Source organism: Drosophila yakuba, chromosome 3R (genome assembly GCF_016746365.2).
Source record: "Drosophila yakuba strain Tai18E2 chromosome 3R, Prin_Dyak_Tai18E2_2.1, whole genome shotgun sequence".
In the NCBI taxonomy this organism is placed as follows: Eukaryota; Metazoa; Arthropoda; class Insecta; order Diptera; family Drosophilidae; genus Drosophila; species Drosophila yakuba.
In genome coordinates, this window is record NC_052530.2 from 15413194 (window position 1) to 15439228 (window position 26035).

At 43.9% G+C, this 26035-nt stretch overlaps 1 protein-coding gene across 1 annotated transcript; it reads right to left on the reverse strand.

Annotated features, from left to right (window-relative positions):
* Window positions 1-21855: 21855 nt before the first annotated feature.
* Window positions 21856-22528, reverse strand: LOC6536970. The gene is given in 4 exon segments (XM_039376611.1): window positions 21856-22024; window positions 22027-22216; window positions 22218-22409; window positions 22412-22528. Coding segments are annotated over 4 exon segments (594 nt in total). The 3' UTR covers window positions 21856-21929.
* Window positions 22529-26035: the final 3507 nt, after the last annotated feature.

The following is a 26035-nucleotide window of genomic DNA, read 5'->3' on the forward strand; positions in this document are numbered from 1 at the left end:
TATGATAATAATTTGATAATTACGGTTTTTTTTAATTTTACTTCTACATTTCATTGCCTATTTTGTATACATCCTTCTTTTATTTTTGATTTGTAAATTGTTAAAAGAGGAAGTGTTGAACTAGCACAGATTCTTAAGTGGCTAAAAATAAAGATGTTAATAAATGGGTTTCAAATAGTTTCCACTTTTAACATAACTAAAAATCCATATAAGCAAGGTGTTTTAAAATTGTTGTTAGCTAGTGCATAAACAAGTAGACGGTCCATTTGCAAGTGCCTGTCTAATACACCCTGTTAAACTCTATGGGAATTAAAATGAATAAATAAATAAGAATAAAAGCAAAAGTTCCCAACTCAACTTTAATTACATTCTGCTCTCCGGTGTGCGAGTGTAAGGGTTTTTTTGTGAGTGTGTTCCTGTGTGTGGCTCGGTATTTTCAAGTCAATGCTTATTTAGACGCTTTCATTGTTACTGCCCGGGCAATAAAGTACGTGAAGCTGGCGAACCGACGAACAAATAAGCACCGAAAAAATGTAAGCAGTCAGCCCCTACCTCTCGTTTGTATGGTTACAATGTACAGAAGTGCTCAGAAAAATAGGGAATGAGCTCCACAAAAAATCATGAGAGTTCCTTGAGAAGGAGTTAACAATATATTTTAAATCGGAAAGACGCACGAATTTACGACATTCTTAATTATGCGTTCTGCTAGACTCCTTTATAAACTATAAGATGATGTTATTAAATTGATATTAAACACATAAAGGAGTCCTTTTGAAGGTTTTCCTGTTGAGGGTTCTACTACTCCGAACACGGCTGTGCATATATAGTTGCTGACTCTTACTCTTTCTGGCTGCCACCTTCGTAATGACTTCATTCAAATGCCAACCAACTTGAAATGCCAAATGAAATAACTTCTGCCGGGTAGCAGGAGCCAAAGAAGAAGAAGGAGCAGGGGCACGCTGCAACAACAAGCTGAGTTATGAGTTGGCATATGACTTTCATTTTGAAAACCAACACACACACACACACACACACTCGAGCCAACGAGCACTCACTCACACAACCACACACACAGTCACACTCGCAGTGGGAAAAGCGGAAACGGATGAGATGGAAACGTTGTTGCCATTTGCGAGAGCAGGGACCAAAGTCAAAGTCGGAGCGGAACAGCGTTCACACATAAAGTGTGAGCCTGCTGCTGAGTCCATATCCTTGTCCAGGATCCCCCTCCAGACACCACCGAGCCCCCTTCACCGCCATTTTTCGCCCGCAAATGTTTGCATTTTTGCACATTTCTCCTGTCTCATTATGCTAAATACATTTGCATTGTTTGCCCGTTGTTTTTCTAGCTCTTTTGATGCATATGTGATGCCCCTGCTGTCCTGCCACGCCCCTCCGCCCCTCGCCAGTGCGTGGCCCCCCGCCTTGACTTTATAGTTGTTTGCTTCCGCTTTTGGTTATTACGCATTCATGTCTTGCCAAGTGCGCTTCAGAAGTTTTGCGTCAGTAGACGTATGCGAATGTACAGCGTCTGTGTGCTGGCTAAAAAGTCAAAAGCAGCAAATGCCAGATTTTCAGCATCGCACACACACACACACACACACACACACACAAGACACATTAGTTGCCATTGCAGCTTCGTCGGCCTGGCTCCGTTCGGTTTTGCATATGAAGTGCCGGCTCGACAATCGAAAATTTGCGCAACAGACTCGCTAAGTGGAAGCCAAACTGTAGCATACTTTCCAGCCAAGTTTATGCATTGCCATTGCCAGAGCCAGTGCCTTAATGAGGCACATCGGCAGCTGGCTTTAACCCATTATGTGCTGCTCACTAAAAACAATGGACCACAATCAGGGACACTCTTTCAAATTGCTTTTGCATGGCTGAGTTATACTAAGATTTGTAGCTTTTATGTAAGATTTTATATACTTTTCAAAATAAATAAATAAAGTTTTGCTGGCCATACCTGCACATGCATTTTAAGGTGCGATTAAAGGCATCTTAGAACAATGTCAGCTATTAATCGAGCAGTAATTAAAAGTGTTAATAGAAGAGTGTTCAGCGACAGGAAGAGGGGTTAAAGCTGGTCCAAGGACAAAAAGAAAATGGGGAGTTGGAAAAGCTGAAGGACACTGGCTGACCGCACAAACGTAGGCAAATTAAATGCGCCCAAGCTCCGCTTTCTCGTTATCATCTATGACTTTGTAAAAGGCTAATTTATGCATTACAGTTATAAGGGCAAGCTAGAAAATTTTTAAGCCACACACACAGAGACACTATAACACGTGGCGCCATTTCCAGGACAATGGTCGTGGTGGAGCGGCTTTTTGCGGACTGAGAAAGAGCGCGGATGGAGGGCCAGGACTTTGGCATTAGCCAGGACAATCTACATAACAATAAGCGACGATTAAAAGCTTTACGGCTTCAGCACAGCCCACTTCACATGCCCTCCGCACATTATCTATTAAAAATTTATAGCCAGACAACAGAAACGCCGCCGAAATGTCGACGCCGGCCTGCAGCCAAAATCCGTAGTCGAAGCCAAACAAAAGCCAACAAGTATGCACAAATTTAAAATGCTGTCCCCCCTCTCTGAAAAAAAAGGAAATACGAAATTCAACGACCAACGATACGACAACAGGCAAAAAACAAAAAAAAAACCACCGAACGCAAGAAAATTTCAAATAAAATTCACAAGCATGAAAGCGCCATTACACACAGGCCACGAAAACAGTCTAAAGCCCACAAAACCCACAGAAAAGCAGCAGCAAAACCGAACCGAACAGAAACCGGTACGGAAAAAAAGCAACACAACCAAAATAACGAAAACAAAACAGCTTCTAATAATTTTTAATGAAATTCCAAATAAACACGTAAAAGCCAATGAATGTCATTTCAAAAAGGTAAAAGCTTACCGCCAGGATCCAGCACTCCGCTTCGAGGGAGCAACAAGGTGCGCCCGGCGAGGATGTGCGATGTGCTCTACCGTTTCAATGGCACTTCGGACCAGCAGGAGGAGCAGGAGCCACATCATCGGCGGCGGCGGCGGCAATTGGTGGAGAGCAGCTGAGGGCAAATGGAGTGGCATGCCCCCCGAATATTCCGTAGGATTTTGGGAATGGTGGCGAGTGGAACGGTGTGGGTGCTGGTGTGGCAAGGGCGGACAAAAAGCAAAACAAGCGCCACAACAACGGCCAACAAAATTTATTAGTCCGCACAATTTGACTACTTTTAGGCGCAACAACCGCAGGACAGCGCAGGACACACAGGCTCCCTCTGTGTCCTGGCAGCCTGAAAATATGTTTAGTCCTGGCCGAAAAAAACCCAAAAACAAAGGGGGACCAATAACGGTCACAACAGCAGCAGCAATAGCAGCATCAGAAGCAGCAAAAGCAGCAGCAGCAACACCAAGAGCAGCTCTGGCATACAAATACACAAATTTATGGCGCAAACTGGAGAAATATTGTCAAGGCAGGGGGCAAAAGACAAACAAGTGGACTTCGAGGCGCGTTAAAGCAAGTTGAAATTTATTAATTTCGTGATAAGGTAAACAACTCGATGCGGAGGAGTCTGGCATTCAAGATCCATCCCATTTCCGTGAAATGAGGAAAACAAAAATTCTAATTTAAGTTGCGGGAACTCCCATTAAACTTGTACGTGCGGTCGGAATGGATGGCATTTGCAAAGGAATCTATAATCGCAGAAGATACAATGCGGCGTGCACGTATATATTTTTCTCAGGAAGTGAATAATATTTTATTTAAAAGCCAGAAATGCAGGGCTCAAATATTTATTAAAATGAGGAAATACTTTTAAAAAATGTCACATGGGAGTACAAGAAAATGTTAGAAAATATAACAGAAAAAAAAACAATCTAACAATTTTCTGGCAATAAACTCTCCAATATCGATTATAAAAGATCCTGTAAATATACCTTGACTACTGCAAATATAAAAAGCGACCACCGACTTTTTCGAAATTCATTCGATAAACCAACTTTCTATACCCATTAAGTAATGCGAACAAATTTATTGACTTGTCCTGGCTGGGAGACTTAATGCCAAAGTTTTACCACTGCCTGCATGCGTTTTTGCGTTGCTTTTTAAATGTATTTTTGGTCTGCGGCGCGGTGCGGCGGTTTCGTCGGCGGCATGGCGGTGGTAAAAGTTTTCATATTTAATTTGAGGGCCACCCACTCCATCGACCATCGATGGAGCCAGGAACCACCGCCCCCCATTGAGTTTTCCCGTACACAGCGGAAAACACACGGCGGCTCAGACGCACTTTTTGAAAGGTGTTTGACCGGCAATAAGTCAATTTTGTGTACATTTTATTCACGCGCGGGAAGTTGCGGGTGTGTTGGGTGGCTTACGGTGGTGTTCGGTGGTTTTTGGGTGGCTTTTGGGTGATTTTCTGGTGGTGGTAAGCGGACTGGTGTCTCACTCGCCCCACCAGGGAGTTGGCCACCGAAAATTCAATGATTAATGTGCGTTGGTGGAGCTGTTGAAGTGGGCGTGCTGTGAATGGGTTGGTCCCACGTCGCGAATGGCAAAAGGTGGACTCCTGTTCCTTTTCCCACTACCAAAATAAAAACAAAACAAAAAACCACAACAACAAAATAACAGAAACAACTCGCTCAGTGACCTCAGCGAATTTCCAAAAGTTTATTAATTTATTGGATTCATGAAGTCATTCGGCATTATGCGTGGGGAATCGCATTTCCAGCCAACGATTTGGGGTTGGGCCCATGACCAGTTTGTTATTTACTTTGCCAAAGTATTAAATTTTGTTGGCTTTTGTGTGGCAAGGCAGTGGAGCGCGGACGATTGGGCAATTCGATTTTAAAGGCTTAGAGGCCCAACGCTGTTTCCATTTACTGCAGAGCATAATTTCTCATTGAAATGGCTTGACGGCATTAAATCCATTCAAAATCACCCCGCCCATCGAGGCTCTCTTTATGGCACATCAAATGTAATTGCATTCGACTGTGCATACATATAGTACATATTCGAAGAAATTCGTATTCGGTATGACGCAACAGCAGTAAAGTTAAGCCGATTAGTGTCCACAAAAACACACATGCAGCTTAAAGCCAATGCAAATTCTGAGATTCTTTAAAGACTTGAACACTTCTCCTAGGTGGAAGCCATCACAGCCATCTTAAGTTTCAGCGCCTGGCCAAAAAGTAAATGCGCCATAAAGTATTAGGGATATACTGATGTGTAAATGGTATAGGAAATGAAGCAAACTAATTTGTATTTCAGAAATGAATAAATTCCAATCGAATTTGTTTTTGTCCAAAAATCCCTTTTTCTCTGCCGTATTTTATAATAGAATTTGAACTACTACAACATTAAAAATTTAATAGAGATTTCTGATTTTGTACTTGTTAAGAAATGCTAATAGAATTATTGCACACGCACAAAAAATACTACTTCACGCTGTTTGTCACGGAATTCTGTGGTTTCCATTCCCATTCTATTTACCCGTTTTGTATCCTGCAGTCAACAAATGCTGTTGCATTTGGAGTGCATGTTGGTGTGCATGTTGGTGTGCGTGCTTTGTGCATTGAATTGGCAAAGTGCAGCGTGCACTAACTATTACACGGCAATTATTTAATTAATTAAAACTAGCCGAGAGCGTATGTAAATAAATGCGGAAACAAAAACACAGATAAAAGGTAATTAACTAATCAAAACACAAAATGCAGCCCACACACACGCACACATACTTGTATGTATGCCTGCATCCTCGAATCCTTTTGGCCCTTATCGCTGCTTGGTTTTGTGTGTGGGTGTTTTTGGTAATATGTGTGTGTGTGTATGTGTGGTTGTGAGTGGCCCAAACTAATCAATGCACACAGGTGGAAGCTCTGGGCAAGGTTTAATTTTCGCTTTAGCATGCACAGCACATCGCAAATGCTAGATGGAAGCCGGCCAATCGGCTTAAACACATTTGCCAATACCTGAGATAAACAAGCAAGCAAACAAACAAAAAACGACAAATAAAACACGCTGCGGAAAAAAATGAAAATTTACGTAGCATTTTAATAGGTAAAGTTTTCCCTTTAATGTTTATTGGGCTTGTTTGTTGTTGCTGTGGGTTTGCCATCTCCTTTGCCGTACTAGCACTAATTTTTTTATTTTTTCGAATTTTTCTCCTATATATGTTGCGTTTTTTGGTTTTATTTGTGCCGCATTTCATTAAATAAAACTTTGCCTGCAGCAACACCACTACCATCCCGAACTGGAGACGAGCTAGTTGTAGAATTTAATAGCTGCAGCAGCAGCAGCAGCAACGCCAGTTAGTTACAACCTGTGCCACGACCCCCATTTGGAGCCCAGAAAAGCAGTGGGTGGTTGTCGCCTGCATAGAACACTGAGCTCTGCTCTGAGCTCTGAGCAGAAAGCTACTACAAAAAAAAGCTAGAAAAAAAAACTAAATAAAATGCCATCAAAAGTGCCAACCTTGAGCACTTGGTTATTAAAATGCATTCAACCAAAATCTAAAAACTACAAAACTAAAAAACGACCAGCCACGTCGAGGATCCTGCTCCTGCTCTTGCTCTTGCTCCAGCTCGTCCTGCGACTCCTAGCTGCTAAAAACTAAACAACTTTTCCCTGGGAAAAGTGAGGCGCAGAGATTGAGATGGTGGAGTGACTGCAGCTATTTGGCCATTGTTGGCAGCCGCCGGGGGGCGTGTTGCGCCCACAATTTTGTCGTTACACTTTCTAGGTGCCTTCCATTTCTCGCCCACTATTTTTGCCCATTTTTCTGTTTTTTTTTTTTTTAACCAGCGGGCGCCTTGCGAAAAATAATTAATTTGCATAATCCTTTGTAGCACTTTGCTTCATTCATGCCCGGCACGTTGGCTCGCTTCTTCGCTCCTGCGCTTCCTCGCAACCTCGCTGCAGCGAAGCTCTGGCCGAGCTATGCGAAATTCTGCAATGCAAATTACCTTAAGTGCGGGCCACACAACACATCACCCGCAAAAAGAAAGCTGAAATGGGTGGCGGAAAGCCATGGGCCATTGCAGGCAGGAGGCAGAAGGCAGGAGGCAGTCGGAAAGGCAGGGGCTGCACTGTACATGGCACTAAACAACCTCAAATCCTCATAGATCTTAAGTTATGTACACACACACTCACTCACGCACACACACTCACTCACGCACACACACTCACTCACACATAGTGCGTTTAGCTGCCGAGCGAAGGCTGCAGCTGTCTTCTCTCATGTCGCGAGTCGAGCTGGGCTGGCAAATGTGTAAAAAGCACCTGCTGCAAGTTATTTAGCCAGGCCCTGGAACCAGTTGGGTAGCTCCACAGCTCTGCAGCTCCTCCTCCACCTTCAGCTGCCCCTTTTGGCCAAGATGTGGGTGGCTGGAAGCCAAGCGCCGAGAGCCGAAAGCTGCGGATGCATCGCCTGCTGCCTGCTGCCTGCCAGGCTGCCTGCACTTCATCACACAAGTCGCCAACAAGTGCCTACTAGCACATGAAATAAGCTGGACCTGCACTGAACAGAAAAATGTGTTATTATGACTGAATCAAGTGTTCAACATGTTGATTAAAGGGCCTGGTGAAACATGAACTGAAACATCATTTAACTGAAATTTTAACCGTATATAATGAGCAAACAAAAAATGGTATTTTTTGTTACACTGCAAAGCAGATTATTTTCTTGTCAAAAAATTATTAAAGTGACTTAATTGTTTAGTATAAACAGAAATTTTATAGCCGCTACACCTCAATTTTTAATTCAAGCTTTAGTGTATTATTTACATAATTGTAATTAATGGTTTGTTAAAAAATAATCAGATAAATATCAAAGCCAGTCTCTAGTGCAAGAAAACATCTCTGCGTGGAATAAACCATAAATTTAGATTAAAGTCTTAGATTGTGATTCAGAGAAAATAAAATTTGGCTTGTGTAACAAGATGGGGCTTGGGACCTGGGACTTGAGAACCTTGGCCCCTTGAGGCAGCACCCAAACACTTGGCTCCAACATTTGGTTAACACGATATTTCTTGCCGCCTCTGATTTCTGGAGCGCTCCATCTCCATCTCCGTCGTGGCTTTCATCTCCCAGCTTTCATCTCTCTGTCTGCGTCCCTGGCTGAACTGCAACTGCAACTGCAGCTCGGGGCACATCAATTTGGCTCAGGATCTCAAGATGAGCGAATGCCTGGGCAAATTAGTGCAGCGTCAAGCGGCGGTGGAAATTTGTCCGCTGTCAGTTTTGCAGCCTGAGCTGGCCCCTGATTTATGCCCCACTTTGCGGAGTGGCCAGCACGTAGCAAACAACACAAAAAAATGAAAAAAAAAAAAACAGGGAGAGGGAGTCGGATGAGGATGGCTCGAAGTGGCCTGTTGGACAGCCAGCCTCCAATTGTGTTCGCCGTGTTTTGGCCACAGTGTCCACAGAGTCCAGGTTGCATAACTCACTCGCCCGCTGACGACCTGGGGGCATTCTCAGATTCTCGGCGGTCGACTTGCTCAATTTGCCATATATAACACGGGGGTGCCGTGCCTTGTACGCCTTGTGCCCTGCTCTTCATTTTCGGTGTGTGTGCGCTGTTCTTAACTATTTTTCAAACAAAAAATACAACAAAAAGATGGGAAATAAAGAAAGGTGAAAGGGTGAGGGCGAGGGGGAGGTGGATCCCCACCTTAAGTAATGAAGCAAGCGCTGGCAGTTTTGTGGGCGCTGCTTCATTTAGTATGCCAGGTAACATAGCCCCATCTCTCTTGCGCCGGCCATCTAGCCTCTTCCGTCTCTTTCGATGGTTCGTAGACCTGGCCAGTATAAAATTTATGCTATAATACCGTTTGTCCTTGCTGAGGCGCCTCTGAAGTGTTCCCTGCTTTCCCGGCAGTTTTCCCACCGCTACCGCCTTCCTCGGCGCCCAAAGTAAAGTAAGTATTTTTGGGTATTTGCATAAATTTTCTTAAGTGCATCAGGCAGTAAATTGCAATCGATGTTGTTGTTGCACCGGCATGCTGCCGTTGCTGTTGTTGGTATTTTCCTTTTGGCCCTCCTGCTGCACGCTCTTTGCATTTCTCCTCCCTTTTTTTCCTGTTTTTCAGCTGGCTGCAAATTATATAGCACACTTTCCACACCTGGACAGGCCGACGTCGACATCGCTGGCCACGGCAACAACTCAACGCCGACCCGGCTGCCACGCCCCTTCGTGCCACCTCGGCCCCTTTCGGCCATGGTCCTTACCCTCAGCTACTTCCGGCTAACACATACACACACAGGGGCAGTCTCTCCAACACACAGACACCTTCGACATGAGCCTTGGTGTCTGGCAAATTGTTTTCAAGGAACATGCAAAGCGCAAGTATTTAATTAATTTTTGCATATTTTATCTGTTTGAATTTGTTGAAGCATGTTCGAGTGCTCCGTCTCGCTTGTAAAAGCTCGGTATCTTCGTATCTTGGTATCTTGACTGTGGGCCAACGCTGAAATGCTTAGGCCATTGATTGCATCTAAAGTGGCGCTATTTATACGTTCGGCTTCATTTAAATAAATTTTAAATAAAGCACAGCCAAGTGGAGAGCGTTAAAGGATCGCCATTGCGGTGTTTCTAGAACTTAGGCCACTGAAGGAGCTGAATCAATTAGAAATGTTGCAAAAGGTATTAAAAGAGTATGCTTTAGAAGTAGAGTTCATAGAATTTTCTGTTTATTGAAAGGTCAATAAACATTATGTTCATGATAATACAGTTTTACAAAACCGACTGGCAACTATCAATAAGTAATAATTGCAATAAATCCACATGAGTGCAGAAGTGCAGCAAATATTTACCAATAATCCCCAGGCGACGCGCTCTGATTTTTATTTAAATACAAATGAAAAAAAAAAACAAAGAAATATAGAAATTTACTTTTAGTATACAGATTGGCGCACTCATCCAAAGTGAGGCCAAATTCTATTTCCACACGAATATAAGCTGCGGCTTATATAAATTTTATAAAGTTGCTCCTGAGGTAAGCCAAATCAGAGTAGTTTAGTGTGTTACTTTGTTGGTCGCCGGCAAACTTTCTCGGCCCGCATATATATGTATAAATATGTATATACCAGCCCTTATATACAGCCTTGGGTAGTTTGTGTGCCATATCTATATATGTATCTATATGTATTAGGGCTACCCATTTCATAAATTGTCTTGCAGAAAATGCGGCTGCCTCTCTGCCTCCATGTTCTTGCTTTGCTTTGTTCGAAAATCAATTATGCTGTCATTGTCATGCTTTTGACCCCATACCATCCCGATCCTGGTCGCCCGACCACCAGAAACCCCAGGACCGCCAGAACTCCCAGTCCCCCATCTCTTGAAGGTCGGACCTCAACTGTTATCACACCTAGCGCTGTTTAAAAACACGTTGCTCAAACATTGACTGTTGACTCCCCCCGCCTCTTGGCGCCCGGAAAAGCCAGGCTTTTCCGATTTTCCACTTTCCGATCCCCCCGTTCTCTTCCGATGACGATGGTGTTGGGGGTAGCGTGCAGCGCTCCCCGTTTTACGTGCCCATAATGGACCCTCATCAGTCTCATTATTTATGCGACGTGCGGTTTCTTTGGATTTTGTTAGATTAAAAAGTGCCTGAGGGTTTTGTTGAGTGGCCAAAGCGTCACTGTGGTCAGTGTAGCCGGGTGTGTGTGTGTGTATGTGTGTGTGCATAAAGGTCTAAAGGTAAAGCAGGTCAGGCCGGTCGGTCGGTCGGTCAGGTATTGTCGTTCGTTCTACGAGGCCCATGCCAACGGCTAACTGCCCCTGGCCCTGCTTGTTTACGACCTTAGCACGCGCCCCTTTCACCTCAGTGACTATTTGTTAAATTTACAAAACGAACCGGACAGGACAGAGGGTTCGATTGGGGGATACCCTCTGCAAGGATCAACAAAGGGCTAGGGGTGTTAATTCCTCAAAGATTGCACAGCAAATGGCTGTCTAACTTGGGCAAATTTGTGCCTTTAGGGGAGTGGGTCTTTCGATGGGAAATCTTACTGTTTTCGGTTGCTATTAACAATGCATAAATAATATAAATATAATGGTAGGCAAAATATATAATTACATAAAGATAAATGAAATTAAATCTTTATATTATTATATTATTTCAGAAAATAAATGTTTTTAGTACTTGTTGTATAGACTAGTTAAGTGAATAATCTTAGCTCTTACTTAGTCTTAATTTCCCTTACTATTAGTCCCATTAAATGAACTGTTAATATGTATTTTTTAAAAATTTTTGAATAGGCTTAACTATTTGATAAATATCAAACCAAATAAGTCGCACCAGCAAAGCAGCTCGCTTCGAACACTAATTAAATCAGCGAGCACACCAAACAATCAATCCGAGTCCACCCAGGATCACCAATCCCAATCCGAATCCCGCAGACGGGGCTCCAGAGTAATGGGCCATAAACACAGTGGGCCGGGTCCGGCTAAGAGATTGGCATTAGTAATGCGTTTCCTCTTTTCTCTTTTATTTTTTTTATTATACCCGTTACTCGTAGAGTAAAAGGGTATACTAGATTCGTTGAAAAGTATGTAACAGGCAGAAGGAAGCGTTTCCGACCATATAAAGTATATATATTCTTGATCAGGATCAATAGCCGAGTCGATTTGGCCATGTCCGTCTGTCCGTCCGTCTGTCCGTCTGTCCGTCTGTCCGTCCGTCTGTCCGTCTGTCTGTCCGTATGAACGTCGAGATCTCAGGAACTACAAAAGTTAGAAAGTTGAGACTAAGCACACAGACTCCAGAGACATAGACGCAGCGCAAGTTTGTCGATTCATGTTGCCACGCCCACTCTAACGGCCACAAACCGCCCAAAACTGCCACGCCCACACTTTTAAAAAATGTTTTAATATTTTTTCATTTTTGTATTGGTCTTGAAAATTTCTATCGACTTGCAAAAAATCTTTTTGCCCCGCCCACTCTTACGCCCACAAACCGCCCAAAGCTGCCACGCCCACACTTTTGAAAAATTTTTTGATATTTTTTCATTTTTGTATTAGTCTTGTAAATTTCTATCTTTTCGCCAAAAAACTTTTTGCCACGCCCACTCTAACGCCCACAAACCGCCAAAAACTGTCCTTCGCACTTACACTAGCTGAGTAACGGGTATCAGATAGTCGGGGAACTCGACTATAGCGTTCTCTCTTGTTTTTTATATTTATACGAGCGAGAGACAGGCTGCTGACTGGCTGGCTGCGAAGTGGAGCTGGTGCTCAAAGATTAATGCGACAGCCATTGAATATTTATTAGTTGTTACTTTGCATATAATTTGTGGGCCTGGGCCAGTTTTGCGAAATGCCATTGATTTGCCAGCAGAGGGGCACTGCCTCTCCCTTCACATTTGAATGTGGAACCTGTCGGGCTGTTGACTCTGCGGTTTTAATTTGTCAGAGTGCGCTAATACGAAATTAATTTGCCTGGCCAGGATAACCAGGACTCGGCTGCCAAGCTACTTGTCCACTTTGCGGCCAAGACAAATGGCGTCTGTTGTTGAAATATTAAAACGAGAAAAAATAACAGAAAATAAAATAAAAATTCCTGTCGTGCAGAGTTGCTGTCTTTCTGTCTGGCGGCGTTTTGGGGCTGGTATAGAAGCAATTACATTAAATAAAACAATAACAATGGGAGTGTAAAGCGGACGAACAAACAAACAAACTGGCGAACAGTCAATGGGGCAAACAAGAAACAGTAGGGAAAACGCAAACACACATGCTGGCCGAAAGGCACCGAGCGTCAAGACAAATTGTTGCAGCAGCTGCATGTTGAGCCAATAAACAAAGCCAAAAGCACAACAGCACAACAGCATAAGGATGGGCGAATCAAAACCAAATTAAATAAAATAGAATACAATAAAATAAAGTAAAATAAAGTAAACAAGGCAAACCAAATAATAAGAATATTGCATTAGTTCTAGTGCAGGCCTGGGGGCCAGTTTGAGTTCAAGAGTTACACAAGATGGCTAGATGGCAAGATGGCCTTTGGGGCGTCTGGTGGTGTTCGGCGTCAGCTTCGGCTTCGGCGGCTAAAAGCATTAACCGCACTGACAGCCCAACAACCGACAAGCTGGTAACACACACGAATCCAAACAGGACGAAGGACCAAGGACATAGGACAGAGGACACAGGACATTCACATCCACACCCACACACACTTGCACTTGACTGCATCGGCGGTGGAAAGCTGGTGACACGCTTCTACATCGGCGACAACATGCTGCCACAGAAACGGGAGAACGGAAAAAGCTGGCTATCGGGAAAGCGGAAGAGGAAAACAGGAGCAGAAGCAGCAAGAGCAACAGCATCCGAATTGGGATTGCCCGACTGCCTGGCTGTCGCTCTGCCCTGGCGTGCCCAAAAGCAAAATGTTTTTACACTTAAAGACAAAACCAGAGATTCGCCCCCAAACACACAGCTTTCAGTTGGGCGCGAAAAACTCCCGCCCACCTTCCCAGCAGCTCCCCCGCCTTTTCAGTCTTCGGTGTTCGGTGTTCGGTCTGGACTACCAACATTGAAACGTTTGCGGCTGCGGTTTGTACTTTTTGGTCTTTGCAGCTATGCAGCTCAGTGGGTGGTGGTCGCTGGCTGGTGGATCCTGCAGTGGGCTGGCTAATGGGAAGGTGGACGATGGGTGGCGGAGTGGCGTAGTGGGGGAGTGGTAGTCCAAGTAGTCCTCGGCAAGCTGTTGTCGCTTTCATCCTCATCCTGGCATTGCATTGACAGAAGATTAGTGTGAAGCAACAATGTGAAAACAGCTCTCCGAGGGTGCAGCACATACTGACACACTGGAGAAAAGTTATGATATGCATAGCTTGTTTTACATTTTAGTTAGTATAAACTTAGGTTAATTTATGCAATTTAGCAGAAAACGTTATGCTATAGCTTAAGCAACTTAGACGGCTATTCTCGGTACCTCCTTTAGCTTATGTTTCTAAAGTAGATTAGATTGATAAGATTTTGTATAAAACCTAGTAACCAGTAAGGGTTTGCAAGGAGTTTCTCCCAGTGCACGCAGCTGCATTTGGCGAGGAAACGGATGACAGCCGCAGGCAACGAGGGCGAGGACATTTTTATTGCGGTGCGTTTGCTTTTTAAGTTCTTCCGAATTGCATTTGCCAGTGTCGCGCTGCTTCTGGTGCGTCTGCCGCTTCTGTCGCTGTTGCTGGTGTGTGAGCGTCCCGCTCGAAGATTACATAATTTAGCGAAATTTAATAAACATCAACACCAACTGCTGTGCCGTGCCGTGCAGGCTTCCCGCTTTCTTTTGTGCGAGGAACTTGAGCCAGGGTCAGGAGGATAGCGTTTGGTCCTTGAAGCTTGCAGCGGGGTTAAAGGTTGCGGGGTCTGGCGAGCTGAAGCTTTATTAAATTTCACGCACGCCACGCTCGCTGGCGAACCTGAAAATAAATGCACATGCTGGAAAACTAGCTCTGCACCAGCGATTTTTGTGCTTTTCCCGCTTTTCCTGGTGACTGTTGCCGGCGAATGGGGTGCAAAATGCTTTCGCATCTGCATATAAATTCCTCTCATTTTTGTTCGCACTCCGACAGGCGGCAGGCAGCAGGCAGCTTACACACGCTTCTTTTGCTTTTGGCCAACTACACCGCTGTTGCCAATATTTGCATTTGCATTCTATTCCCATTTTTTCCATACCTTTTTTTTTGCGCCCGCTATTGTCGCCTCCCGTACTCTTACACTGTTTACATAAACATTTTTTTTAGTCGACGCAACAACATTTCGCTGCACAAATTTACATTTAAATTAAATTTTAAGTGCATTTTCAAATAAACTAAGTTGCTGGCAAAAGCAAAAGCAATGGGAGTGGGATGTCGGGGCAATCAAAACTCAATGCGTGCACTTTGCGTTCACGCTCCTGTGATATTCGCATAAGTCCGAGGTGGGCGGGTGGACGCGCGTGGGGGCGTGGTCGTGGTCCTGTCAACGACAGGTTACGGGTTAAATGCCAGCAACATGGCCAACACAACACAACGCAGCACAACACAACACAACATAGCAGAGCTATGGCAAAACATGGTTGAAAATCGACAGAGGTGCCAGTTTTAAATGGGTGGGCCTAACAACACCGCTGCTCCTGCCGTCACACATGGCCATATTGATTGTTATCAATTTTCGGTTATTACATGGCCAAGCGCTTGCCATTTTCATGGCGATTTTTCACTTGTTCAGTTTTTGTGCTGCCATGCTAGGAATAAATTGGCGAGCGAAAGGGTGAATGTGTTCCACGGGCAGTTGGAAATGTGAAAATACTGAAATGCGGAAATTATACCTCCCAAGACAGTAAATGATTTAACAAATATTAAACTTAGTTGATGGCCAGGGACCAGCAACAAATGTTCGCTTTATGCTTATTGGGTTAGAAGAAACATGTCCTGGCCAAAAGCGAAGTTCACACTCGAGAAGCAGAAGTTTTGACTCCAGTTTCTCTGTCCGTGTCTGTTTCGGTTTCGGTTTTGCTTTAGCTCCGACCGAAACTTCCCAACTATATAGTCCAATCCCAAATGAGGATTGGGGAGCAAGTGGAAGCAGCAAGAAGCCAAATAAAACATTACCGGGAAAAGTTTCTCTATGCATTTTTGATTGTTCTCAATTGCTTTGGCAATTGTTTGCAGGGTATCCCACGGTCCATTACCCTCCTCAGCTGCAAAATGTTTTTCATTTCGGTTTCTGCACTGGTATTTCGTACTTGTTTCTATTTATTTACAGAAAAAATTGTTGTATTGCTTGTGTTTATCGTTATATTTTGGGCAATTGCTAAATACATACGTGCTTTCGAGAGATTTATGTTTTTGATTTTTATTGATGCCGAGTGCATCGATTATACTAACAGCAAATTGAACTAATAAACGAGATTTATAAATAAATTCTTTGCCGCATGCAGCTATCTATTTTTTGGTCTATCTATACTGCCAAGCCCACAAAAACCAAACTAAGCCGGCAAATGGATTCAAAACCAATAAGAAATACACCATCAGATGTGCATTTGAACCTGTTAGTATCTTTGCCAAATATGCTTTCTGCACTGAAACTAATTTATATATTTGGCCTGCCACAAACAGAAGTTATGGTAAATAAATGTGGAGTGGTTGGTTTATATATACATACGGATATACATAACATCTTTCAGTAAAACCATTCCTGCGTTATAAGTTAGCTGATAATCGGGCTTAAGGCACAAAACTTTTTCGCTGCATCTTTTCATTTATTGCTTAATTTATATACGGCTGCGTAAATAAATGAAATGATGAAAAAGTAAAACAGCAGAAGCCACGAGTTCGCGACGCGGGGGGGACAAACGAAAATTAATGACAAAATTTAATGGACACTTGTACGGCGGACCACGCCCCTCATCCGCCACGGCCACCACCCCCTTTTTCCGGCTGCGAGTGCGTGGAAATGTTTACACACACTTATGCAGTGCTACTCTCGCCGGCAGTGAAGTTTACTTATACATTTAAGTACGCGTCGCATTTAATGGACTGAAATTGCATGTCCGCCCAGCGGGAGCAGCAGCAGCAGCAACTGCAGCAAGTGCAGCAACAACATGGGATCACGAGTCTGGCGGGAAAACAAACAACAAACGTTAAGATTGTTTGACGGCAGCCGCTTATGAAGCACCCTACTGCACTTTGGCAGCACGACAAACCCAATAACGTCTCGAGGTTGCGCTGCGTTGAAGTTGCCGCTGAAGTTGAAGTTGCGGCTCGAGTGGCGCACTGATTAGCTGCCGGTTATCCCGGCAAATAAGTTGTGATACATCCTTTATCCCGATCCCCAACGCGATCCCCCTGACAACTCGACGACGAGCGGGAGTGGTTGGCACAGCTGAAGTGGCTGCGGATTCCGCATGATGAAATATTTTGAGTGCTGACAACGCAACTTGAACCATTTACGGGTTGCAGGCAGAAAGTTTTGCGTTATGTACGTGTTTATTATGTACATATATGTTTTTGTACCCCTAAAGGTGCTTTACATACACAAATTTTGACACAAATATTATCTATATTATATCGCAACATCTGTTTAAATCTTAAATCTGATTAAACTTTTTCCTTTTATATAAACATGAAAAAAATCGAGTAATAACTGTAATCGAGCATAACATTGCATATCATTAAAAGTAAATAAAATGTACCTAGTTTTTTAATGTAATTTGATACTAAGCGAAAATTTTAAATAATAATGATAAGAAAGCAAATTAAAAAGTCTTTTTCACAGAACTCATTTCTAGTTTCCAATTCCATTTTCTAATAATTAAACTTCCTCCTTACCTAATTACTAAAATACGTAAAGTTTCGAATGGGAAATTTTTATAGTTTTCTTTATGTGCACCTCTTAATTGCGCAGAATGCTTTCAGGCTCGGGTCTCATCACCATAACCATCACCATCACCAGATGTAGTGCAAAAAATAATTCCCCCAGAAATGCAACTCCGGCACTCTCGCATTGCAGCATTTCGGCATCCTGGCACTCTGAGTTTCTGGCACTCGTGGCCGCCTGAAGAAGCCGCTTGGTGCAAAGGAACTTTCAGCTCATTAACTTAAAAACTTGCGGGGCTCTCCAGCAGAATCTTAGGATTTGCCTGAATGCAGAGCATGCATGACAAAGCCAAGCCAAGTCGAGCCGAGCCGAGCTGAGCTGTTTTCTGTATAGCACTTCAAAAAAATACCGCAGCATTTTTAATTTACTACAGAAATTACAAGCGAAATGCGAGAGCTGCGTGAGAAAAAGTATTTTTCTTAAAAGCTGAAGGAGAAAAACGCATTGGTTCGGACTGGGGAGGGAACAGAGGAGATGGAAATATAAATAAATAAAGCGAGGTCGAATGCAGCAGCACTCTCGTTCGTCCTTTTCTCAAACAGTTCGCACAGTCAGTCAAGTCACTTTGTCATTCCGAGTGGAGCGGCAGCATAAACAGCATCCTGCATCCTGCCGCCAGAACCCTGAAACCTGAATCCCGAATCCTGCATCCACCAGCCTGCATCCAACCACCGTCAACATCCACATCCATCCACATCCACATCCACACTCACATTTGCATGACGTCAGGAGTCGAAGGAGGCCGGGCCGACTGCCAGGATGTGCCGCTGAATGTGGATCTGTAGTTTTTTCCGCCGCCAGAGTTCCTCACTCCCATTTCAGCTTTATTTTTTTCGTGTGCTGGTTGCTTGCCGGCGACGGAGCTCTTGTTGGTTTTATGCTGGCAGCGTGTATATTTAATTAAAACAGGATTAATCTAGCAGAAACAATACTTCACTAAATGCAGGAGCAGCGGGAGCAGCACGAGCAGCAGGACCAGAAGCTGCAGGATCTGCAGGAGCAAACTGCGCTGCCTGTGGTCCACGGACTCCAGCTTTAGCTCCATTTCCAGTTTCGGCTTCAGCTCCAGCCTGCGGCTTGGCTAACAGACTCGTTGGCTTGCCCGCCAGTCGGAATCGGAGGCGGGGAGGAACTGGTGGAAAGCCGTCCGAACCTTCCCGAATGGGGTTGGAGTGGGGCTTATGGAGGTGGCACTGCAAGTTGCGGGTAGATGTGGGGCTGACCTGGCTGCCAGATTCGTCGGAGCTTAACACAAACAATGGCGTTAACTGCTCCAGCTCAGCCCCGCTCACTTACACACACACACACACTGCGGGGAAAATGACGACCCCAAAACAAGGATCATATTTAATATTTGACTGCTTCCTGTTTGACCAGCACTTCTTGAAGTGTATATATACTTTTTAATGTTGAAACTGAAATAAAGACAGTAGAAAACAATTTCAAACCGAAACGGAAATTCAACGTTCTTTAAGAAAAAAATAAAAAATAAATAATTTCAATATAAAAGAGTATGGTTCGCTGTTTATAGGAAAACTTTGATGTAATGCCAGCATTAATAGTAAAGCTACCAAAAATATATATAAGCAATAAAAAAAGTTATTATTTTTTGAAATCAAATTTATGATTCATTGGGGTGATTTAAAGTTCAATTAAAGATATGAAAATTTCGTCCTGTGCACACACGCTCACTCGTCGTCCTTAATGCACTATGAGCCCCAAAAGTATGCTGTGCTTTTTGATACGTTATGCAGATCCTTGCCAGAACGCCGCCGACAGCTTAGCAGCGCGCCTTCAATCATTCAACTTCAGCTTTTGGCTCCTGTTCCGACTCCGAATTGCTCCTCCTGCTGCGAGTGCTGCTCCGGCTCCTTCGGCTTCTTGGAGCTGCGCTGCCAATCAAGGAAATTGCGTGCTCTCATGTTAAACGGGTCGGATGAGGGGTGCCAAAACAGGACAAATGGGTAGGAAAGAATAACAGGCGAGTGGGCGAAGCGCTTTTCGGCCATTTACTATCGACTTTAATTAATATTTACCCACTGAGCGCTGGGCTTTCGGCAGCGACTATTAGCCGGGGCAAACAGTTTTAACAGCTTTTGCGGATGTTTTGACTTTTAGTCCATCGGGCCACATCAAAAAACTTGACTTGACTTTGGCTCAAGCGCAAGTCAAACGGAGGGCAAATAAACAACATCTATATATATATATATTTATATCTATATATATGTATGTATATATAGGTATATATGGCAAAGCGGTAGCAAATTTCATCGTTCGCCAAATATTATTTCTTTTTTAATAATTTGACCAACGGAAAGAAAACAACTTGGTGCCGAGCATAGAAGATTGAAATCCAAGAACCAGAACAAGAGCCGGCCCAAAAAACCTGGCTAAAACCCACACCAGGAAGTGCTATACACAGGCAATGCCAACAGCAAATACAATAACAGCAGCAACAACAGCAGTAACAACAACAACAACAACGGCAACATGAGCCGAAATTGTAGTTGTACAAACACGTCAGCTTTTAAATTACTTGGCCTAAAGGTAAATTGAGCGGAAGTTAAAATGTTGGAAAAACAGCACGAAAAAAGCAAAACCAAAAACACGGGGTGCTTGCTGGCTCGGTGGGTGGCTTAATGGGTGGTTCCGAGTGGGTGGTGCAGTGGTTCGCTGGCTTGGTGGCTCGGTGGCTCGGTGGTTCATGGTGTAACGGAATACAGTGCCAGTTAAGTGGCGGGAAAATGGCGAAAGGGGATGGAGTGGTGTCCATAACAACAGCAACAAGAGTCGAGCTCGTGAAGAGAAAAGGCGGCACACGGCAAATTTGCCGGGAGTAAACGCAAGTATAATAACAACCGAAAGCAAGTTTTTCGGCTCAACTTGTTGTTGTTGTGGCAGTAGGTACTGCTTCTCCTTCTATGAAACTCAGTGGCATACAGAACGTAATTTCAACTAAACGAACCGACAAACAAAAACAAACAAACAGCAAACGGCGAACAGCAACGAAATATTATTTTAGCTGGCTTGCATCCTTCCTGCAGCCTTGCGGCCAACAGGAGATTCTCTGCCATACAAATGCATATACATACATCTATATATATTTATATATATATATATACACCTCCTCTACATTCATATGCCGGCGGGATAAGTTGGCGAAATTGTGCAATAATAAAATATTTGCAATGTACTCGAAGCGCGGAACGCCTGCGACTGGCTGGCTGGCAACTGCATTTTCATAAAGTGCAGCTCATAATAAAGCCGCGGGTGGGTGGATGGTGTTGGTTCGACTATGGTTTTTATATGGACCCAAGTAGAATCACCTACATACACACCATCCCTCGGGGTCCGAATAAAAAGCGCAAATAAATATGAACAGCAGTAGTTGCAGCACCAGCAGCAGTAGCAGCAACATCAACAGCAGCAGCAACATCAGCGACATCAGCAGCAGCAACAAGCCGAACCAAAACAAACAACAATGGCTACAGCAGGAAGGGCAAAACAAAACCAAGCCAGAAATACAAAGCCAAACAAAACAAAACGCAGTACAATGGCGACCGGCAATGGCAACGTAAAAAGCAAAAAATATAATAAAGCCCGCGAAAATATTTGCAGCGGGCATTGAGAAATGTTGCGCAATAAAAATTGCATTTTTATGCTGATGTTTGAATTTCGCATGCAAATGAAAAACGAACAGTGCCAACCGAAAAACAACAGTCGCCATTCCTTGGCCATCGTAATCTCGACCTTATAGCTACCCGATAGCTACGAATCAAACTATCTAACTTAAAGCGTTCTCATATCAATGTCGTATTTACATTTTCTTATCGCAATCATATCGTCAAAGGCAACTCTTTTTTGAACTCGCAACTGTCAATCTCGATAAATCTATCACGTGTCAAATAAATTATGCAATTTCTGCAAGCAAAACTAAATCAATAATAGATAAACTTGGTAGATTTTTTTTAAAATAAATGTAAAAAAGTTACAGATACGCGAGATATTTTTGAATTTGCAAAGCAACAAATACTACAGTCCAAATATAAAATAATGAAATTTTAGCTAGCTAAAGCCAGTTAATATTGTTTATTTGTACAACATAGTTTAACAATCATAGGCTGATAAAAATGTTATGGGTACATACGACTGGAATAAATGTTTCAGTTCATTAGAAACTGTATTCTGCTGTTGCGTAAATAAACAATTTTTATAGGAAATACTATAAAATACTTGATCCGAGTGAAGTATTTCCTTAACGCGCAGCCATCAACGTGAATGCCACTATACTCAATAGCAGTTTTGCGGCCAAATGGAGTGGATTTAATACTCCTTTGATACCCTCTGTCTGTCATGTTGCATAGACAACAAAATGGTCTGGAAATAAAAACGAATGGTGGAAGGGACAGGGAAAGGGAAAGGGAACTGCGAACTAGGAATCTCGGGGCAGGAAGTGAAGCTACTGCTACCGCTACCGCTACCGTTGCCCATGCCCATGCCCATGCCACCGCCATCGCGGATTTTCCCGCTTTTCCCCGGCTTTTCCAACGCTTTCGCGCTCCCATTTCCCAGTACTTTCTCTATGCCGGCTTAGCTGAGACTTTGCGCCCACGCTCCACGTGTTTATGACTTTGAATTGCAACTTCATCCGCCGTGTGGGCCGCCGTGGTCCTTCGTCCTGCTGTTCCTGCTGTTTCAGTTGTTGTTGCTGCTGCAGCAGGTCCTGTTTTAGTTGTTGCCACAGCCGTGTGCCGTTCGCTGTCGGTTGCAATGATGGCGGCGCATAGCGCGCATTGTGACGCGAAATGGCGTCGAGTTGAATAATCCAACATGGCGTTTTGCCGCCGCCGTCGCGGCCAAAAGAGCTGCACTGGTATTTGTGTTTCAGCAGCTATGTTTGTGTGCGTTTGCGCTGTCTGTTTCCGGCAGCCGGATAAAAAACTTGGCGTTAAAGTGTTAATATTTTGAGTTTTGAGAGCGTCGGACTGGCAGGACATGCAAATCCTGTACAACAACGTCTGAGAAACGGACGGGGGCTTAGGTAGTTCCATTGGAGCACCATAGAGCAGCATGGAGCACCATGGAGCGTCAGCTTCGACGCTGTTTCCCCTCGACGCTGACACTTGTTCAATTCAAATAGCACGCCAGAGCCCCCGACATTGATGTCCTGGCACGGCATTCCGCCGCTTTTCCGCTTTTCGGGCCTAGCTCCGTCCGGAATGGGAATGGGAATGGGAATCGGGATCGCAACGCTACGGTTCGCTTTGCATAGCCATGGTATGGAATCGAATAGCTATGGTATGGACTGTAATGGTATGGCGTGCCCCGGCGAGCCGCATTTATGTTATCTTTAATTTTTCACTACGAAATTGGCCGTGGGAGTGCAGTTCGAATTGCCAGACAACAAGCATATTTATTTATATTGCCCCGCCGTTCGACCCCAATGCGAACTGTCATGAAGTTACGGGCGAGATGAAGCACTTCAGTTGCCATGAAGTGGGAGTGATTGTGAGAAATGGGGATGGTGTCCTTCGCCACCTGTGAACGGGAAACAGTTCAAGTTGGGTGTGCCTAACGGAAAGAAACATTTGGACACTTGACTGTCAATTTAATGAGATTTTCGAAAATAAATATGCTGATAATATTAAAAATTTGAAGGGTTGTTAAAACCATTTCTAAGAAATAAATAAATAAAATTTATAATTACAAATAATCGCTCGCACCAACACTTCACAATTACTGCGATTAATAATAAATAAAAGAGTAATTTTCAATCATCTAAACTGTGTTACTTCCTCGATGTGTTGATAAGGCAATAGATACCACAGATACTGTGATTCGCTTAAGCCATGTACTTATCATATCATATGCAAGGTCAATGCCCTATCCTTACACTAAGAGTATTAACACTGGTGAATTTGACTGGTAACCGCGGAATAGCTTGCCACTCGGAAGGCTCAGAGTCAATGCAGCATATTAATGATTGGCTGCGGACCAATGTTTGACCATCGTTCGGTGAATGGGCACGAGGGCTTTCGATCTTGGCCAATTAATCAATCGGGCAACGCATTTCGTGGTCAGCTTGGCCAAGTTCCCCCAATTAGACCGCTGCGGTAAATGTTCGCTAAGCAGGAAAGTGCCAGGCAGATGGAAGTGTTTGTAGCATGAATACTGAATGACAAATAAGGCATCATCGTTACCATTATCATCATCATCATCATTATCATCAGCATCATCGCCATCACGAACGCGGGCACCAATTAAATAGCGCCTTTTCTTTGTCGCTGGTTTATCGCTGATTGGCCGGTGTAAATTTCAGTTTTACTTAAAAATAAATTATCATCAGGTTGGAATCGGCTTGTTGATTTTGCAGGCGGGACAAATGGACGGACGGCATGAAACGGTCATGTCACATTAAGCATACGCAGTGTGTACGCAGCGCATAACTGACGGCAAGCCAAGCAATCAAGCGAACTGCCACTAAAGCCCCGCATCCTCCACGCAAATCCCTCCCAGGCAGCCGACAAACCAATTCCAGAGTCCGGCAAACAACTTGCCAGACTGCAAAATACAAAAAAAAAAAAAAAAAAAAAAAAAATGAAAGAGAAGAGGAAAAAATTGTCAGGCTGGCGTTTAAAACCAGTTCGCATCAATTTAAGCGGACATATGCTTAACTTTACTTGCGGTGATTTTTCAACTTGGCCCGCAGAGTTGCAGGTTGCATGTTGCAGTTACCTGAAGCCCAACCAACCCCCGCCCCTGGTAAGTGAAGAGGGGTGGAGGTGGAAGGAGGACGAATGGCTGGAGTGCTTTGCACATTGACAGCGTTAATTAACTTTTAATTTAATTTCGCGTAAATGAGTTTTTACTGTCAGCGCGCGTTGCTTTATTTAAGCTGACAAAAAACGCAATTTGCAATGCAAGAGTTTTTCCAGTTCGAAAGGGGACAAGCGATCGAGCCAGCCAGCGAGCATGCTTTTAAGCGCGGTTTTCAAATGTGGCTGCGATGTCGTCAGCCAGTGTCAATTTATGCCGCCAAAGTGAAAATCCAAACTGAAAGATTTATGCAGGCGACACACTACCACACACACACACGCACACACACACGGGAGGGGGGGCACACACATATTTTATTTATATTTTTCGCTCGCAAATGTGATTTATACGAAAAATCTCAGCAACAACATGGCTCTGGCTAGCTGCGTGTGCGTGTGAAATATTTTGCAGCGTTTGAGCTTTTTAAATTCAATTTCCAGCCAGCTAAAGAGAGATGGAGTTGCAGTTGCAGATGCAGATGCATGAATTCGGATTCAGATGCCGATGCCAATGCCGATGCCGACGGCGGTGGCAATGTCGATGTGATGTCGAGGCCAGCCGTTGCATAAATAAGCGCTTTAGACCACTGTGCAAAAAAGGGGGCGGGGGGGGATGTGGTGGCCGGTCGTGGCAACTCGAAGTGGAAGTTGAGTTTCGGCCACACAGAAGGTGTGTGTTTTATTAATTGCCAGCGCCAATGCCGCAGTTGCCGCAGCAGCCGCGGCCAAGAGAAATATGCGAGCAATGCACGCATGCGGTTCCCTCAGTTTTCCCGCCCCCTCCGTTTTCCACCCCAATTTTCCCGCGACTTTTCCTCCTCTTTTTATGCTGCAGCAACCGCCGACCATTCCGAGTGGGCAGTCGCACGTTATATCGTTAATGAAAACTGATTCTAGTGTCATTAACGTGCGAGCTCTCCAGACCATTTCGAGTGCAACGCGAGCAGTATCTCTCAGCGTCCTTGGGGCACCGCTGCCACCTCGACACCACGACACCCGGACACCATTCTCATCCTCATCCACATCCCCCCCTTTAGTCCAGTGCCAGCGTGCATGACGAGTCATTTAAACTGATGCGTCGCCAACTGAGTGAGCAACTGATTGCGTCCTGCCACTCCACGGTCTGCAGCCTGCAGTCTACAGTCTGATGTCCAAAGTCCCCTTTCGATCCCCAATCTCCCAATCCCCCAGTCCACCCATACCCATACCCATACCCATGGACTCCTCGTTACTGAACCCGCTGACGACTTAATGACAGTCATACAAAATACGACAGCGGTGCGAAAATTGCAAGGCTTGCCATCAACACTGCAACACTGCTCCCGATGATTACCTTTTAATGCAAATATAAAAAATGAAGGAACAACATAAACCGATCGGAAGGCAAGGAGTCGCAACAAAAATGCTCTTAGTAACATCGGCGGTTTTGAGAAACACTTAAATGGGTTGTGTTTGTTTTAGGGATGTACGATAATATGGAAATTTAAGTGAACAACCTAAAGGGAAACAAGTTCTTTTTTTAAACTGGTTATGAAACTATGAAACTGGCACTGCATTGAATAATATCTGTTCATAACTTTATTTACTTAATTAATAGCAACTTAAATTACACCTTTTAAAACTATTTCCTACTTGTTAGATTTATTGAAAGTTTATTTGGCAAATAGGCATGTTTGAAATTATTTTCTATTTTTGAATCAACTATAATATCAATAAAATTCTGTTCGCTGTTGCTAGCTTTTGAAACTGATCTTCTGTGTGCTCAACAACTTAAGATATTCAACTATTTCGTTACACAGTTCAAACGTCGTTGTAATGCGAGTGTGAATGATTCAACAATTGTGATCCGGGCTGTTTGATTTGATTGACGA